The 19,965-nt window shown below is 41.8% G+C and overlaps 1 protein-coding gene across 1 annotated transcript; it reads left to right on the top strand.

Moving 5' to 3' along the window:
• Positions 1-324: 324 nt before the first annotated feature.
• On the top strand, positions 325-2,109 carry LOC110698225 (uncharacterized mitochondrial protein AtMg00310-like). Its single transcript, XM_021875624.1, has 2 exons — positions 325-1,140; positions 2,059-2,109. The coding sequence occupies exons 1-2, from the start codon at positions 325-327 to the stop codon at positions 2,107-2,109; spliced, it is 867 nt and encodes a 288-aa protein (XP_021731316.1).
• The last annotated feature ends 17,856 nt before the right edge of the window (positions 2,110-19,965 follow it).

Below are 19,965 nucleotides of genomic sequence, written 5' to 3'. Positions count from 1 at the left end.
AAATTATAATAAATGTAAAGATTGACTATCAATGGTTAGGTTTTTATACCTCTCCTTACCATTTAAAACCAAAAATCTCTAGTAGCATGTGTCAAGCTTACAAAAATCAAAATGTCACAACCTTAATTAAAATTCTAATTTTTCCTTAAAAATCTATTCCCTATATATAAGTTTTATACGTATTCAAAAAAATAAAAAGTTTTATACTGCCTATATCTAATTATGTATTTAATTTTAATCAACAAAAGTTTCACTATCTTATTTCTTCATTCACTTTCCACCAATCAAACTCTACTACTATTTTTTTAGGCTCTTTTGGATCGAATGTGGAAAAAGTTGCAGGGTTGGAAGGAAAAGCTTCTTTCTTGGGCCAGAAAGGAGGTGCTCCTAAAATCCGTGATCCAAGCTATTCCAACTTATCTGATGGGGGTCTATAAATTCCCTAGCTCTGTTATTGATAGAATCGAATCGGCTATGGCAAGGTCTTTCTGGGGTCAAAAGGGTACTAGGAGGAAAATTCACTGGAAAAGTTGGGCATCTTTATGTACTCCTAAGTGCTTAGGAGGCATGGGTTTTCGAGATTTATCAGATATTAATGATGCTCTTCTTGGTAGGCAAGCGTGGAGGTTAGTTCATAAAGAAAATTCTCTACTTGGGAAGGTAATGAAGGCAAAATATTACCCAAATTGCTCTTTCTTGGAGTCAGCTCTTGGGTATGGCGGAAGCTACTCATGGAGGAGTATATGGAGTTCCAAAGCTTTAGTAAAAGAAGGGGTGACATGGACTATTGGTACGGGTTCTCTTGTGAATGTTTGGAAGGATCCTTGGCTCGCGGTTGAACATGGCCGGTTTGTCACTTCGGTTGAGATTAGTGAGATTTCTTTGGTGAGTGACCTTATTGATTGGGATAAGATGGAATGGAATGTAGATTTGATCTCGGAATGCTTCAATGAGAGGGATAAAAAATGCATTCTCTCCATTCCCTTGAATTGGAGAAAACCTCGTGACTCTCTTACTTGGGCTTTCTCAAACGATGGTATTTACTCTACCAAGACATCATATATGCTTGGAAAAGGATGTAATTTTGAGGAGTTTCATCAAGCTTGGGTCTCTATTTGGGGCATAGAGGTGTCACCAAAGGTTAGACATTTCTTATGGAGATTTTGTACGAGTACCTTGCCTACCAAATCTCTGCTTATGTCGAGACATCTACTTGATAACTCTTCTTGTCCTTGGTGTGGAGTGGCGGAAGAAACCAGTGCTGTAATACCCCGTATTTTTATATTTTAATTTAAATATGTATTTCATAAAGTATTTAAATAATTCAAAACGAATTATTTATGGTATTTTATTAATTTAAAAATAATTATTTTAATAAAAGGTCCATTTTTATTTATTTTAATAGTTTTGGAAATATTTTATTTCATGATTTAGAAACTTTGGGGCAAATGATTTTATAAAAGAAAGTTTTAAAGTCAATGGGATTTTTAAAAAGTCAAATAACTAATTTGAATAGGAGAAGTGATCATTAAGGGTAGGAAGAGAATTTAAGCTTTGGAGGGTTTTGAGAGGGGGTATAAATACCCATCTTATGAGCAAGTTAGATCTTGCCCAAGGTGGAGAATAACCCAAAGGTAAACTTTCTCTCTCTCTCCTCTTATTTTTCTCTCTCCTTTAATTTTTTCCCTCCCCTTTTAATTTACACACATCACACGCACACCACCACCACCATCAGTGGCCGGCTACCACCACCACCACAGTCGGCTTCCGCCAGGACAGTCCGGCAGCAGTAGCAGCCGTGAAGAGGTGGCACCGACCACTCTCCCCTCTTTTCCCCTATTGTGCGCAAGTTTTTTTTTTTTAAAAAAATAATTCTTTTTGTCTTATTCCTAATCTAGCCTTGATTTAATTATTGTTTTTGGGTTGTGTGATGATTTTTATGATGTTTGATTATAATTACTATGTATATAATTTTCAGATTTAGTTTTTGAATTAAAAAGCCCAAATTGAAAACCCTAGGTTTCTAAATTAATGTATATTGATGGAAATTGATTGTAGGTGATTGAAACTATTAAATTAGATGTTTTTAACATAATTACAACAATTTAAAATGTTTTTATAAAGCTGAAAATTTTATATAAAGGTTATAATTATGTTTCTTGAATGGATTTTTAAGTATCCATTAATTGGGAATAAAAGTAAAGGTTTTAAATTAATTTTCAGCTTGTTTTAGAGGGTTTATGAGTGATTTAAAGAGTGTATATATTGCTGGAAATTTATATTGAATATGTATAAATGTCTCTTTGTAATTTTGGGTTGTAGGAGATTTCCAAGTGAGTGATTTTGTGTAGTCGAGGCGATTTTGAGATCATATTCAAGGTACGTTCACGTACTCGGTAATTATTTAAGTGTATAGAAGCATGCTAGGCTTTGTATAATTAATTCCATGGTAGTATCATGATAAGTGTGAATTGGAATTGGTGATTGGATTGATGTTGGTGATTGATTTGTGATGTATGAATTATTTATGATGGATTAATGATTGGAATTAGTCATATTGGCATGTTGAATATGAACTATATTTTTATTATTGGCATGATTGAGAGCATGTTTAATTAAACTAAATGTTTAATTTGGTTTGGAATATAAAAAGAGAATTTTATTATGGTTCATATAATTTTTATTGGTGCTTTCAAGCATGAGGATTGAGCTACAAGTGTCTTAGTACACAAGAATAAAATATTATGCGGTGCCTATGTGCACTTAAGGTGTTCTAAACACCGAGGGATAGGATCTGCGGTGCTCTATGCACTTAAGGTGTTATTTAACACCGAGGTGGTTTAAAAATGATTCAACATTAAATTATGCGGTCACTAATTATTCAAGAATTAAATTTGTATGTTTGATTGCTTGAATAATGATTTATTATGATTGATTGTGTTATGGTTTAAGAGTCGTCATCAAGTTTAAAAATATGTAAACAACGTAAACTGAAAGAGATTACGCACCAAAACTCTTGGAACGTATATACCTTGAGTATGAACATATGGAGGGAGTTATGGGGTTTTATATTTAACCATGACTTCTACTGGGAATACAGGACGTTGTATTTTCCTTATTATTATTATTAATATTATTATTATTATTATATTATTATTATTATTATTATTATTATTATTATTATTATTATTATTATTATTATTATTATTATTATTATTATTATTGATTAGGGGATTTTGCTCCCACCAATCGGAATGCGCCACGTGGGCCAATCAGGTCCTGCCAAGTGTCCCCCAGTTGGAACTGTTAGGGCTTGCCACGTGGCACACGCCTATTCGTCCACCCTGGACCTATTATGTCATGAAACGTGGCATCCTCCATGCCTAATGGAGAAACCGGCCACCTAGGCCCAACTTCCAAGGGAAGCCCAATCAGCCCTAGGTTAACCTAAACCTAGGATTGGCACGTTTCCCAAGGTTATAAATACCTCCCTTAATCCTCATTAAAGGGGATTACGCACATTAAACACTCTCACCTAGAGAGACTCAATCACTTTTATTTCCGCATTAATTACTCCTTAATCAAGTACTAACTTGACCGTCGGAGGCGGATCTCCAATCATCCGGAGCATCCGTTTGTTTTGCAGGTACAGGCGTCCGGTTCCAGTCTCGGAATTGTAACTCTCCCGCAAGACATCAGAAAACCCCGAAATATCTTGGCGCCGTCTGTGGGGAGAGTACTTCTGAGATGGCATCAACGTCTGTACCGACTCCTGAAGAAAGGCGTCCCCTGGACGACCCTCAAGTTCAGTCGGACCATGATACTGAGGAAGAATTTGAAGTTGAAGCTCACACAGCTTCAGACGGGACCCTAAGGGCCCGACGCACCCGCCATACCGAAAGGAGGGAACGGGAACATCTTCAAACTAGACTCAGTGATCCAGCAGGCGCTCCGCCTGTTCAGCAGCAGCCGGCTGATGGGTCTGCTCCCATTAAAAGGAACGAACTCATGACCTTCATGAGGGGCTTCAAGGGAGAGATTCAAGAGTTGCTCAACAAGAAGCCTGCCCTGGCCAAGGAGCAGTCGGCTAAGAAACCTTCCACTTCAGGGAAGAGGAAGCCAGTTCAAGGGCGAGAGGCGACCCCTCATCCTAACTCTAGGAAGTGGGAGCCGTCTGCCCTTGATTTCACAAAGTACCGCTTTCCTACTCTAGGAAAGAGGAAACCTATTCGTCATATTCAGGCGGACGGGTCGAAGAAAACATACACAGATGCTCGGCTATTGCTAGAACAGAAGAAGAATGACCGATTGTCAGAGTCGGCCTCTACTTCAAACTTCCAAGACAGTCTACGCAATACCTCGATGAAGTATACTCAGTCGTATCATGAGAGTTAGTCAGGCGGCACCTCCCGTCAGTCCGGCTTTCATAGTGACCAGGCGGTACCAAACTTACCATTTGTACCGCAACAACAATATTTTTTGCAGCCACCTCTGTTTGGTGGGCATGCAGCAAATAATGTCCAACCTATGGACTGGCAGCTACGGTTGCTTAGACTTGGGGAACAGCCATCGGCCTTCTCCAAGGAAATTGCTGAAGCCGCTCAGCCGGCCAAAGTGAAAAATGTATTAGTAGGCGCCTATGACGGCACTACTAACCCAGAAGACCATTTGATGGCATTCACCAACCTGATGTACCTTCAAGGGTTGGATGATCCCACTTGGTGCAAGTGTTTTCCTGCGACTCTCAAAGGAATCGCACAACAATGGTTCGGCAACCTGCCGACTGGTTGTGTGAATAACTTTAGGACGCTTGCTTACTTATTCACCTCCAACTTTGCCATGAACATACCTGCGAAGAAGACGACCCTTGATTTAGGAACGATTCAGCAGGGCGAGAAGGAGGGGCTTTGTTCTTACATCAGGCGGTTTAACCTGATGAGAATACAGATCCAAGGGTTACCGGATGAGGTAGCCTATACTGACTTTTTCAGAGGCCTCAAAGACGGATCGACATTCAAATTTGATTTGGTCCGAAAGAGGGTGGCGACTCTTCAAGAGGCCTTGATTGAAGCGGAAGCCTATATACAGGCGACTGATCTTTGTAGTACAAAACAGTCGGACGGGAAAAGGTTCGACAAAAAAGAAGGGCGACAGAATTAGTTGTCGAACAAAGATGAGAAGAAAAGAAAAGAGGTCTGGGCGGCAGATTCCTCTAAACAGCCGGCCCAGAAGAAGAAAAAAGAATTCAAACCATACTCCCCAAAGTATGCGTTTAACAAGGATAGCCAAGCTATCCTAAAGGAAATCAAGGGACGGATCTCAATTGAGAAGCCGGTCCCCATGAAGGGTTCTGCAAGCAACCGGAACCAAGAAAAATTCTGTGATTATCATGAAGATGTTGGTCATCACACCAACGAATGCATCAGTCTCATGCGGTATCTGGACCGCTTGGCTGAGCAGGGTGATCTTGACACTTATGTCAAGAAATCTACGGGGAACACTTCCTCAAAAAAGCAGTCGGCCTAAAAGAGTCAACAGGCCGACAGCTCTGATATAGATGATGCATTCGTCTACACCATTGTTGGCGGCTTCTCAGGAGGCGGCCCCACTATTAGGGGCAACAAAGACAATATCAGGCGGCTAGACGTAAATTCCGTTCACTAAGAACGGCCCTCCAAATATTCATTTCCTGAGATTGTCATCACTGAAGAAGATCTAGGAGGGGTAAGGGGGACGCATGACGACCCTATCGTTATTGAGTGTAAAGTAGCCAACCGGAGAGTTGGCCGAATCCTTATAGATACTGGAAGCTCCTCAGATCTTATCAGTAGCAAATGTTTGTCAAAATTAAAATATCACACTGATTGCATACATCCGGCATCCCACCCTTTAGTAGGGTTTGGAGGAGGAGTCGTCCACCTAGTGGGACGAGTGGATTTACCCATCCGCCTGGGTGAAAAAGGGAAGGACGACACATGGTAGTCCGGTTCCTGGTAGTAGAAGAACTCTCGGCCTACAACATGATTCTGGGACGACCAACCCTGAATAATTCCAAAGCTGTTATAATCCCATCTCTTATGTTGCTCAAGTTTGAGAGGGATAATGGAACAGTCGGGTCCCTAAGGGGAGATCAGAGGATGGCCCGAGAGTGCTATCTCTCGGATATCAAGCCCACTGTTATGACCGCTGGGTCAAGTGGTGGAAAAACAGACCTTGACAATGTCAAGGAGAGTGCGCCTGTTCAAGAAGCAGGCAGCAAGAAGAGAAAGGAGACTAGACGGGGGCCGCAAGAAAAGACAGAAAATAGCAATCATTGGCAGAGGAGCGGTCGGACGAATTCCGCCCTCAGCCGGCCGGTGAGCATACGAACCTGATCTTAGACGACTCACGTCCTGATCGAACAGTCAAAGTTGGGACGACTGCTCTGAGAGTCCTTGGTGACGATTTGCACAAACTATTGAAAGAATACAAGGACATCTTTGCATTCGAAGTCCACGAAATGCCAGGCATTAGTCCTGACCTGGCGGTACATAAACTGGCTGTGGATCCGAAAAAGAAGCCGGTAAGGCAGAAAAAATGGAACCATGGCGAAGAAAGAAGTCAGGCGGCAGCCGCCGAAGTTAAAAAACTACTTGATGCATGGTTCATTCGGCAATGTTACTTCCCAGACTGGGTTGCAAATGTGGTGCTTGTTAAAAAGCCGAATGGCACCTGGCGAATGTGTGTAGACTACACAGACTTAAACAAGGCGTGCCCCAAAGACAGTTACCCGCTGCCTAAAATTGATAACCTGGTCAACTCAACAGCCGACCATGCTTTGATGAGCTTTATGGACGCCTACTCTGGTTTCCATCAAATTCCTTTATGGAAGAAAGATCAGGAGAAGACGGCCTTCGTCACTAATCAAGGGTTATACTGTTACACGGTCATGTCGTTCGGTCTTAAGAATGCCCCGGCCACCTTCCAGCGAATGATAAACACTGTGTTCTTTGATCAGATCGGGAGAAACGTCGAGGCATACATTGATGATATGATTGTCAAGTCTAAGCTTCAGACATATCATCTGTCAATCCTCCGAGAAACTTTCGCCACACTCAGGCGGCACCATGTCATGCTCAATCCCAAGAAATGTGTATTTGGAGTTGAGTCTGGGAAATTTCTTGGATTCCTTATCAATCAGAGAGGAATAGAGGCGAACCCTGAGAAGGTGCAGGCGGTCATCGATATGCAGTCGCCTCGTACCGTCCGAGAGGTTCAGAAGTTAACAGGTTGTCTGGCGGCCTTGGGAAGATTTCTAAGCCGATCGGGCGACAAATGCTTATACTTCTTCCAAGCCATTAAGAAGAAGGCAAAGTTTGAATGGGGGCCGGATGCTGAGGCGACCTTCCAGAAATTGAAAGTTCACTTGCATTCCTTGCCAAGGCTAGTTAGCCCTTTGCCCAAAGAAGTACTCTACATGTACCTGGCCGTCTCTGATCATGCGTTAAGCGCTGTTCTTCTTGCTGAAAGAGACGGCTGTCAGCTCCCGGTCTACTTTGTCAGTCATGTATTGAAAAATGCCGAGTTGAGGTATCCCTTAGTGGAGAAATTTGGTCTTGCACTCTTCATGGCTGTTAAAAAATTGAAGCCCTACTTTTTGGCACATGCAGTCGTCGTGTATACAGATCAACCTATCAAGCGGCCACTGACCACCATGGAGTCGTCAGGCCGGATGATCAAATGGGCCATAGAAATACAGAGCCTCGAAGTTACCTTCGAGCCTAGAAAAGCAGTGAAGGGGCAAGCCTTTGTTGACTTTATTGTTGAGATGACTCGTCTCCCTGATTCTCGAGATCCAGACCAAGTCTGGAAGGTATATGTAGATGGAAGCTCTACTTCAAATGGTTGTGGAGCAGGCGTCATATGTCAGTCGCCAGAGGGCGAAAGGTACGAGTATGCTCTACGCTTCAGTTTTCAGGCCTCAAACAATGAGGCAGAATATGAAGCTTTACTAGCCGGAATCCGCATGTGCAAGGCGGCAGGGGCACGAAAGATAAACGCCTGTTCCGATTCACAATTGATAGTGAGTCAATATAATGGCGAATACGAAGCAACCCATCCGGCCATGATCAAGTATTTACAGGCGGTACGACAGGCAGTCGGATCCCTTGAAGATTTTCATCTGACTCAAGTGCCGAGATCAGAAAACAACCAGGCGGATGCGCTTTCAAAATTAGCATCATCCGCCTCTTGTGATACTCCTCGAACTGTTTTTTGGGAAGTAATGGAGAAGAGAAGCATTGAGGAAGACCCTATTGGAATCTTAGACAGAAGCTCAACCTGGATGGATCCAATCAGGGCATATCTGACAGACGGTACCCTGCCGAATGATCATCATCAGGCGGCAGCGCTGAAAAAAACGGGCAGCCAGTTTTGAAATGATAAAGGGAGAACTTCACAAAAGAGGGTACCTTCAACCCTACTTAAAGTGGGTTACTCCAGAAAAGGGACGAGAGATACTAGACGATCTTCACTCTGGTTACTGCGCTTCCCATATAGGCGGTAGGTCGCTTGCTCAACGGACAAGGCGGCAGGGCTACTTTTGGCCTACTTTAGAAGCAGATGCAATGGAGATGGTGAAAAAATGTGACAAGTGCCAAAGGTTTGGCAAACTAATTCACCGTCCGGCTACTGACCTCACTACCATTCATAGCCCACTACCGTTTGCTAAGTGGGGCATGGATATTATGGGTCCATATACGCCTGCTACAGGCGGAAGGAGGTACATACTTGTTGCAGTCGACTACTTCACTAAATGGGTAGAGGCGGAGGCTGTAAAGGGAATCAAGACGAAGGATGTAATTTCATTCATTTGAAAAAATGTCATCACTCGGTTCGGGGTTCCCATGTCTATGGTTTTTGATAATGGTCCCCAATTTGAGACGCCTGTTCTCAAAAGTTGGTTGAGTGACCAAGGAATTGCACACCACTTTGCATCAGTCGGCCGTCCACAAGCAAACGGCCAGGTAGAAGCCTTTAATAAAATCATCTCAGACGGTCTCAAGAAAAAGATTGAACGAGCAGGAGGCCTATGGGCGGATGAATTACCACATGTTCTCTGGGCCATTAGGACGACTGAAAAAGGGGCGATTGGAGAAACTCCATTCCTCCTAACTTATTGTGCGGAAGTTGTTCTTCCAATAGAACACTACGAGCCGACTCTTCGAGTAATGCTATATGACGAAGAGGCAAACTGGGAAGCCATGCGCCTGGCATTAGACTCACTCCCAGAAAGGAGGGGCAATTCTGTCTTGCACCATGAAATTTACCGCCTGAGAATGACTAGATCATACAACAAAAAAGTACACAGGCGTCCACTCAAAGTGGGGGACTTTGTACTTAGAAAAATGGAAGCAGTTGGTAGGGCTAATGAGTCTGGCAAATTAACTCCCAACTGGGAAGGACCCTACCGAATCTATGAAGAGGTCAGGGACGGTACCTACCGTCTGGAAACACCAGACGGCCAACCGTTGCCTCGAACCTGGAATGTAGATAATCTTAAGAAATATTTCTTTTGAATGATGTAAATAGTCGAGGGCTACTTAATAAAAGTTTGATGTTTCATTCAATATTGTACTAAGAGGGGCATGCCTACTGACAAACAGTCGGCTACTCTCCATGTTTAATTATCATTTTTACCTAAGAGGGGCATGCCTACTGACAAACAGTCGGCTACTCTCCTGTTTAATTTTTATTCTTACTTAAGAGGGGCACGCCGCTTGTTCCACACAACCGGTTACTCTCCCATAACACAGTTCACCAAGAACTATCAAATACTCATGGCTAAAATGATCAGACCAGGCGCCAAGCCAACTGATCCAAATATAAATTCAATTCGACCTGTCCCAACATTATAGCAAGCGTCCGACGGCATCCATCCGGATGAAATTCGTCGCAGAGAGCAGCTTCCTTTTGGGTGGAACATTGTTCTATAAAATCATTACACGGCACCTATACGACTGTCTAACCAAGACAACCACGTAGCCGTTTCCCGGACAAGGATACCTCTCACTTAACTGACTAATCAGGTCAAACAAGTGTTCGCAGTAACCATCCGTGTCAACCAACCGACTGAACTACTTGGGATAAGAACAGTCGGTCTCTTAAGAGTTAATAGCCAACAAACATTGGCGAATAAAGGGGAACATTCGGTACCCACCGCTTGATACCTCTACTACTCAGTCACTTGGCGACTAGATAACAATTATGTTCACTTGGTCACTCCTTAAAAATTTAGTATGAAACTAAAAAGATGCTCATACAGCGCCTGTTCACACTAAATTAAATGTGGCAGGGAACAGTCGGCCTGGACCGACTAGAGTCTCTAGCTTTAAAAACAAAAAAAACAAACAAGGCAGGTAGGAAACCACCTTCCTACTTGGTTGAAGGAAATCCATTCTTTAAAGTGGTCGACTGATCGCTTAGCCTGGAAACAGACAACCAGTCGTCCAGGGGCATAGGTGGCGTGACTAACTATCTCGTACCTGTCCGCAACTATCGGCCATGCAAAACAGTCGGTATAGTGTGCAATTGGATATCAGAGTATTCGATACTTAAACAAATTTGAAACAAAACAAAAACGAAATATTTTGGCATAAAAAGAAGCCGGTCATTAAAGACCGGCCAAATATTCAGAACCCCGGCCCCCTGGCCGGGTAAATAGAAACAAACGGCACGCAGGCCGTGAAAAGAAGACATAAAGCTTAGGAAGGGGGCAGATCTTCAATAATAGCAGCTGCCACCTGGTCAGCACTCTTTTTGCTGGACTCGGCTTCAGCTGCATCCTTCTTCGATGCATCACCCCCAAGCGGCACAAGCGCCACTACCGGCTCCTCCTCCTCCAACGCCTCGTCCTCAGCAGCCGCCAGGATCTCTTGATTATATCTATCAGAACACTGGCGGTACGTTTTTTCCCAGGAGGAAAAGTCGGCATTGGGGAAGAGGCGGCCCCAAGTCATGCGCTGGATTTGAGCAGAGTGTTCCATCATCTCCCGGACCAGCTCCTTCTTTTCTTGCTCGGCCTTTTCCGAGAGCTCCTGAGTAAGACTCTTCTCTTGGGTCACCAGGCGTTCCTTAACGTGCGGCCAAGGATTTCTCCAAGGTGTCGTATGAGGACATTTTTTGGCGAAGAGGTCTCAGCTCGGCGTTGAGATTGTTGATGGTCGCCTCCAGCTCGCTATTTTTCTTCAGGGCCGCCTCTAACTGAGCCCGGATAGCAGAAGTATCCTGCGCCTGATAATAAAGAATGTCAATTGTCATAACTTCATTTTGGGCAATTTGAAACATTGCCTTATCACAGTCAAAGGCGGCCATATCTTTTGCAGCCTTTACCTCTTTGTTCTTCCTGTCAAGCGGCTTGCGAAGGCCGTTCACTCGGAGCAGGGCCTAAGTAAAAGGGAACAGGCGTCAGTTTTCAAACAAAAAAACAGGCGTCCTGGAATTTAAATAACCAAAAATATGCTAAGTATACCTTAGCAAGGACCCCTGCAATCCCGTCTAGGTCAAGGGTGCCGACACCCCTGACCGCCTCCCTCTCAGCCGGAGGGACGGCTTTGATCATAGACTTAGCCACCTCGACCAAGTCTGGCTCCTGAGGGCCGGCTGCATCAAGCATAAACAAACGGGTTAGACCTAGTAAAGAAGGGAGCAAGTCTAAAATTCCCAAGGACAACTTCATACTTCTAGGTGGCCCGACTGGAGTTTTAGAAGGAATGGACGGCAGTTTCTCAGCCGCCGCATGTTTCCTGGCAGAACCAGGAGAGCTCGCAACAGTCGTCCTCCGGGTCTTGGAGTCCGGCTGTTGGGAAGAAGAGGCTCTTGGAGTGCCCGTCTAAAAAAAAAAAACAAAAACAAAACAACACTCGGTCAGTATATGCATAAACCCAACTCTAAAAAGAGAGTGAAAGGTTCGAATCTCACCAAGGGCGCCCCCTTGTTGGGGGAGTCGGTTGATGACTGTTGCATGATGGAGGCCCGCAACATGGCCGCCGCAGTTTTGGAGGCGGTAATTTTGCTCATGGCGTCCGCTGCAAAAACAAATGACAAAGTTAACAAAAAGTCATAACAGTAATGCATGGAAAAACAGAGTATTCGACAGGCCGGCTACCTCTTGAGCACCGACTGCTGAGGCCACAAGCGGCCAAAAAGTACTCGTCGTAGAGCCATTTGAAGCTCGGGACGCAGTGCAGGGGTACTTGCTCTCGTACCCCTGAAGTAGAGTCGACCCTCGACTCTACTTTAAAGAGTCCTTTATCCAGGATCTCTTTCTTAGCTTTGGGGGGAACAGGCGGCATGCTGCGGCCGCCTGCAAGAAGAGGCGGATTCCTGTTCCACCTGTTGAAGCGCTTGTTCAGCTCTGTGTCTGAACTCTCAATGATAAGGAAGGTGCTTCGCCAGTCCTTCCACTTGTTTGCTTTACTTCTTGTCATGAGGTAGCCTCTGTGGCTTGTCAATTGATACCAACCGGTACCGCCTGCTTAGGGGTCCGGCTGAGGTAGTTCATGTGGGCGAAAGCCTCGAAGTTTGGCTTCACCCCGTGCAGTTCGCACCCGGCCACATAGCCGAGTACGTTGACCCAGGAGTTCGGGGCTAACTGCCATAACCCCAACTCATACCCATCCAAGATCCGCTGAACAGCCAGATGTAGTGGGAAGCGCAGCCCAACCTTGATGGCCGCCTCGTAGCAGCCAAAGCAGGCGCCATCATAACTAGTACCAGCCGGCCAGACGACTGTGTCTTCTGGATCCGGCACGAACACTAAAAAGTCGGGGCCCATTGTGTGGTTCGCAATAAAGCTCCCCACTTTCTCTTGCATGGCCGTGATCCGGCCTCGTGGGACAGTGCAGTAGTAGGGGGTATTTTGCTCTCGGTAAGAGGCGGATGGCTCCGCCCAATTGTCCCCCTTCTCAACTGCGTGAGAAAGCCTCGCCTCTTGTAGGCGACTGTTTTTCTCTTCTGTGTCCAGAGAAGCATGACCAGAAGAGCTAGATTCGGACTCGTCCTCTGACGAGTCCGAAGAGGACGACTCCCCCCTCTCCCAGAGGGGCCCGCCTCCTCTCCTTTAAAAGGAGCAGGAGAGAATGTAGACTTGTCAATTGTAAAATTGGAAGGGGTCACTTTGACTCCTCCCTCAGAACTGTCGGCTTTCACGCTGCTTTGGTTCACTTCCACATCTGGCGCCTGGTCAGATGTTTCACTAATCGGCACCCTGTGGGAGGAGCCGTCTGAGTTCGAAATCCTAGCAGTTCTTTTTGTTCTGGCCATCATGTTCTGCAGAGACATAGAGACAGTTGGACTTTGTATAAAGGGCAAAGATGGGTCCGGAAAAGGGCAGGCGGCACTCCTAGTCCTAGATTCAGCCGTCCCCGGTGACCGGCTGATCACTAACCTAGGTCGTGTCGTGTGCTTCCGTGGTGCCATTTCAAAAAAGAATAAAATAAAGAGAAAATTAAGAGTAAGAGAACCGACGGTTACCTGAACGAGTGAAGTTGATGGAGTTCTGAAAATCCTGTGCAGTCGGCTTGTCAGAGCAGGCGGTAGGCAGAAAAGGTCCGAAATGTCAGAGCAAGTTCAGGGGTCCAAATGTTCTCTCTAAAAAGTTCTCAAATGTGAAAATCACTAAAGTCAACACTCCCTTATATAGGCGAAGTGAGAAGGCGAAGGGTCACTTCCAAAATTCAAAATTTGGGCGGGAGAATCTCTCGGCCTTTCGCCGAGTGACACCTGTAGCAGGCCGTCGCCTGTTACAGTGCGACACCTGTCACAGGTAACACGTGACCAGTCACGTGCCACCTGTGAGGGGCAAATGATTAGGGGATTTTGCTCCCACCAATCGGAATGCGCCACGTGGGCCAATCAGGTCCTGCCAAGTGTCCCCCAGTTGGAACTGTCAGGGCTTGCCACGTGGCACACGCCTATTCGTCCACCCTGGACCTATTATGTCATGACACGTGGCATCCTCCATGCCTAATGGAGAAACCGGCCACCTAGGCCCAACTTCCAAGGGAAGCCCAATCAGCCCTAGGTTAACCTAAACCTAGGATTGGCACGTTTCCCAAGGTTATAAATACCTCCCTTAATCCTCATTAAAGGGGATTACGCACATTAAGCACTCTCACCTAGAGAGACTCAATCACTTTTATTTCCGCATTAATTACTCCTTAATCAAGTACTAACTTGACCGTCGGAGGCGGATCTCCAATCATCCGGAGCATCCGTTTGTTTTGCAGGTACAGGCGTCCGGTTCCAGTCTCGGAATTGTAACTCTCCCGCAGGACATCAGAAAACCCCGAAATAATTATTATCATTATTATTATTATTATTATTATTATTATTATTATTATTATTATTATTATTATTATTATTATTATTATTATTATTATTATTATTATTATTATTATTATTATTATTATTATTATGCGCAGGACGTCCTGTCACTTCATGTGACATTTGCCTAACCGGTTAGCTCCCGGTGTAGTTTACCTCAATTTATTTGGGGCAGGGAATTGGTGGAAAACCCGTTCGATGCGTAGTCAAATTAAATAAGAAATTTATTTATCCATGTCTTTGCTGGTTATGTTGTGTGCTTGAAAACAAGTACAACAAGTTAAGTTGTGTGTTGATAGGATTAAAGCATGTTAGTATGTACTGTTTACGGTAATGTACTCAGCATTGCTGATTGTGTGTTGTATGTTTGTTTGACCTTGTCTTTGTCTTATCCGAGACGACCCATTTCTAATGGAGAGTAGTGGGGACAAAGTAAAGAGGAGTTTTTCAGGTGATGAAACATATTCATGATGGGCATGAGTGAGGAGCGAATCATGTTTAGTTTCCATAAGAATATGATGTGGTTTATCGCTTTGATTATTATATATTTTGCTTGTGAGACTAACTCAATGGTTTTTTAATTATTTATTTTGGTTTTGATAAAGGCCTACAATGGTTCCAAGCTGTAGGTTGATTTTTTTTTTTTTTACTTTGATTTGACTTTACTTTCGTTGGATTTGACTTTTTAAGTTGACTTGTTTTGAATGGGTTTTAAAATTAGTCTCCCGCTGTGTGTCTTTGATATTTGCCTTAGCCGTTTTCACAGTGATGGTAATGTTTTAGAATTTCCTAGTTCGTATTTTGAAAGAGCAAAAAAGGTATTTTAAAGGATAGGAATTTCTAGGGTATTACAAGTACCCATGCTATTTTTGAATGCATCAAAGTTAAAGAATTAAGAGAGGAGATTGGGTGTATGAAGCTTTTGAAGAAGGGGGTTCAGGACCCTTGTAGCCTGTTAGCGTACTAGAAGGAAGGGGAGGCAAAGCTGTGTCAGCGAGCTTCCTATTTAGCTTGGTGTATTTGGGGAGACAGGAACTTGCAGGTCTTCGAAGGTAAGAGCACTCCGAACTCAGTGCTACTAGCTAGAGTTTTTAGGCTTGAAGAGGAGTACGGCAAATACAGTAGCATATTTACTCATTTCCAATAGCTACTCGTTGCAAACCTAGCAGTAAACGCTGGGTTGCTCCCCCTGAGGGCTTTATAAAGGTAAATTTTGAGGCTTCTTTGGCACAAGAAGGTTAGGTTGGTCTGGGTGTTGCAGCTCGTGACCATGAGGAAAAGGTGATCTTCTCTACAACTAGAAGAATTCGTGCGCGGTGGCCTCCTGAATTGAAATAGCTGAGGGAAAAGCAATTTGCATGGTTGTGCGTTTGGCAAAGAGGTTTGGGTGTAATAATGTCATCTTGGAGTCTGATAATCAAGTGCTCATCAACAGGTTATCAAAGGGTCTGGTTTACTATTCTAGTCTTGATGGTGTGCTTGGTGATATATTAGCTTTGAGTAATTTCTTTTCCTCTATTTGTTGGAACCATGTAAAAAAGAGATGGCAATAATGTTGCTCATCATCTTGCAAAGCTTCGTCCTTTTGGTGTAGAGCAAGTGTGGGTTAATCATTGCACGCCTGCTATTTCTCTGTATGTACTCTCGGACGCTATGTCCATCTCTTAATGACAAGCTTTCTTGTCCTAAAAAACGAATCCCTGCTATTTTTTTTTAGGAAAATTTAGAAATAATAATCCCAACTTTCATGAATTCTGCTAGAATAATCCCAACTTTGGGAATTCTTTTTTTTCTTCAATCCCAAATACCGGTTAGCGGTTGAATGGTTTTTTTTGGGTTAAAGTGACACGTGTCACAAATTAATTGGTTAAATAAATATAAAAAAAACCAAAATTTAAAAAAAAAAAAACCACCCAGCCAAAACCCTAACCACCTTAAAAGATCCGGCACCCCGCCAGCCAGCCAACTCCCTAGTCGGACTGCCAGCCCTCCCACTACTAGAGTTGCCGCTCCGAGCCAAACCACCATCCCCTCTCCCCGAAACTCCCACGCCACTAGCCAAACCCCAAAAACCACCAGCCCCACTCTCGAAAATCCCTCAAAGCCACCAGCCCCACTTGAAAATCCCCAAAAACCACCAGCCCCACTCGAAAATCCCTCAAAACCACCTTACCCACTCCCGAAAACCACCAAAAACCCCTCCCCCACCATCGAAAACCCTAGCTGCTAGGGTTTCGGGGTGGGGGAGGAGTGTTTGGTGATTTTCGGGAGTGGGACAGGGCTTTCTGCGGTGGTTGTGTGGGGGGATTGGAGGGGATTTCGGGGAAGGGGGAAAACGGCGAGGGAAGAGCGGCGGTCAACCGAGGGAAGAATGGAGGTCCAACGATGAAGAGGCGGCGAGCTTTCTGTGGTGGTGGAGGTTAGGGTGGGACGGTGGGGGAGGAGAGGCTGGCTGGATTTTGCTGATTTTTTTTATTTTTTATTTTTTAATATATGGACCAATCAGGTTTTGACACGTGTCATGTGACCTGATATAATAGGTCATTGACTTTTGTTGACCGTTAGGGATTGAAGAAAAAAAAAAGAACCCCCAAAGTTCGGATTATTTTAGAATAATCTAAAATTGGGATTATTCTAACAAAATTCATGAAAGTTGGGATTATTATTTCTAATTTTTCCTGGTTTTTTTTATTCACCTTTTAGCAAAATGCATAAGACTTATAAATTAGTGACAAAAGAAGTTATACGTAGTATTAATAATTAATCATGCAAATAACTCAACAAATATATACGTATTTTCTTCATCATTTTCATTTTAAAACTCTGCCACGCATGTCAGACTAGGATGCACGGACACTTCGTCCAACAGCCATGTCCGTGTCGGACACCGACACTCGTTCGACACACAACGGACACACATAAAAACTGCATCCGGTTTTTTAATATATTTAGACACTTTGAGACGAATCATATCTTACTATGATACGATCCGGTTTGCATTTTGATATGTCACCTCATTTTTTAACCTTTTTAATTAGAAAGTTAAGGTAAAGTATGAGAGAAAAAGGTAAGAGTTATAATACGAGCGCCTTCAAAACACATTTTATAGCACATTATTGTATGTGAATTAGGAGAATATTATTAGCTACGGTAAATGACTTGTTTTAAGGTTAATTATTTAGTGTTTTGTTGAATAGGTAGTCAAAATCTTGTTTTTTTGATATAATATTTGTCTTGTTATTTTCCGTACCCGTGTCCCCTATTTTAGGATTGCCGTTTTGCCGTGTCCGTATCGTACCTGTGTCCGTGCCCGTGTCGGTACAACCTAGATGTCAGACACACGGAATATTTACTGGCAAAAAAAAACTACTCCCTATGTATGGTAAAATAATCCTCTCATATGTATTTTGTCCAATTTTTAATGTAGACCTTTTAGAACTACGTATATTATTAATATTTGTAATTTAGTTTCATTTTAGACTATTAAAATTTATAAACATCATATATTTTTAAATTACACGTTAAAGAGAACGTAATAACATTTTAGTCCATAACTTTTTTATGTTTATAGATATATACTATATTATAAAGTAAGATACATGTTTATACATACTATATTCCTTAATTATTACGATAGTAGTATTAACTAGAGGGCTTTATATATTTTATTTTAATGTAAAGGATGATTGTAAAAGAAATTATTGTGTACCTAGAACCTAATATTATAAAAAGAAGCAATATCTTATGGAACAATTATTTCTACAATAAAAAAAAAAAAAAAAAAATTAGATCTTTTTTATAAGGAATGTAATTTCCTTAAGAGGAATGTAAATTAATTCGAGTTACTATAGTAAAATTAATTACCTGCCAGAAAGACTAGAAAATAAAAGACCTTCCTTGAAAACATTTGACCTAGTCTTCGGTTAAATTAAGGAAACTTAATTATCCATCAAATGAAAGGAAATATTTTAACAATAAAAAGGGTGATTAATAGTAATTAAGCAATTTACACCAATAAATTAAAAAGCTGTTTTTCTACCCTTAATCTCTCTATTTAAGCTATGAAAACATGGTAATTCTTAATTCACATGAACAAAATTTTTTTAGAGAAGTCGTCTCTACCAATTTGATACATTGAGATTTCAGGTAAGATCATTTATCCTTTTTTTTTATAATGTTTTTATGTATATAAAAAAATACATATACTATTTGATGCTTTGATTTGTATGCATACATATATGTGATTCTCATTTTAAGATTAATACCAATTTTACTTGGAAGTTAGTATATGTTTGAGCTTAAACATGAAGATTTAGAATGCCTGCCTCATTCTGAATTATTCATGTGAAAAGATTGAAACAATATATTTCTTATGTTAAATTTATACTGTATATTATGGTCCTAAAGCAAATAAGCAAAATACTTTAGTTCGAAAACATAATTATGGATGTATGTACTTCCATGACAGTATTTCATCTTGTATAAACAGAATTACAGAATTGCTCCATCTGTCCATCATCCTTGTTGATAATTCCATGTAATTGTATGACTGGTAGAAATTACAATTCGTGATATGTGAAGTCAATTGACATTTCTTCTACATACATATGTCACATATAGTGAAATGATTAACGTTCGAGATTTTGACAATAAAATATGTCTGAGTTAATTATAATAGATCATATCAAAAAGGTTATTTTAATATTTTAAAATCTTTGTTGACAGGGTTGATTATTATAGATTTATAGCCCCTAGTTACACACTTACACTGGTGTATATTTTTTTTGCTTTGGGTTCTCTTTTGATGTGGTAGCAAAATGGATTGAATGTAATAACAGATTCAATATAAGTAAGACTATTTTTTATATATATATTTTTTATGCACTAAGTATTATTCTATGACGTTAATATTTAATTTATATTTTATTACAGTATTGTAACCCAAAAATGAGGGCTAGTTTTCCTTGCATTAACAACCTAACCTAAACTAGCTTGAAATGATGCCCTTGGGTTGGGGATTTCAATACGATACATTAATTTTAAATGATTGTGCAAATAACCAATAAAAAAATTATAGACAAAAGTTATAGAGAGAAAGTAAAAAAAAGTACAAGGCGAGTGGAAACTTCAAGGGTAATTTAGGAAGTTCAATAAACGAGAATATAATGGTCTTTACATACTATCTAAAAATAAAAATAGAAACAACATTTTGAGTCTCCAAAATAGGAAAACATGAACTATAATGTGGGATGAAGGAAGTACATGAGCATATGTGTTTGATACTTATTTAACAAAAGAATACAAGTGCATATGTTAAAAATCACACGACAGTAGATAAAAGAACTTGTGTTGCTTCTGTTGGAAGTATGAATGCATACATCAAAGTCATGTAGGAAATTTATTACTTCCTCTGTTTCAAATTATTTGCAACGATTAAACATTTTGTACTCACACTTTATGTTAAATCGTTGCAAATAATATGAAACGGAGGTAATACTTGGTATTACATTTATTGGTATGACACTTTATAGAGGTTATTTCTGTTTAAGGAAAATGTATGCATATTTTGCATGGTATCTTTTTCAGAGAAATCCTATGTTT

The sequence above is a fragment of the Chenopodium quinoa genome, unplaced genomic scaffold, assembly GCF_001683475.1.
Source record: "Chenopodium quinoa cultivar QQ74 unplaced genomic scaffold, ASM168347v1, whole genome shotgun sequence".
Classification (NCBI taxonomy): Eukaryota; Viridiplantae; Streptophyta; class Magnoliopsida; order Caryophyllales; family Amaranthaceae; genus Chenopodium; species Chenopodium quinoa.
Note: the sequence above shows the minus strand (reverse complement) of the source record. Positions and strands in the feature narration are given on the sequence as shown.

What these genes read in the sequence shown, in the direction of transcription:
- LOC110698225 (XM_021875624.1), top strand. Translation starts at nt 325, where the DNA reads ATGTGGAAAAAGTTGCAGGGTTGGAAGGAAAAGCTTCTTTCTTGGGCC. An exon ending in GCATAGAGGTGTCACCAAAG is followed by an intron (nt 1,141 to 2,058) that starts GTTAGACATTTC and finishes AATTGATTGTAG; the next exon opens with GTGATTGAAACTATTAAATT.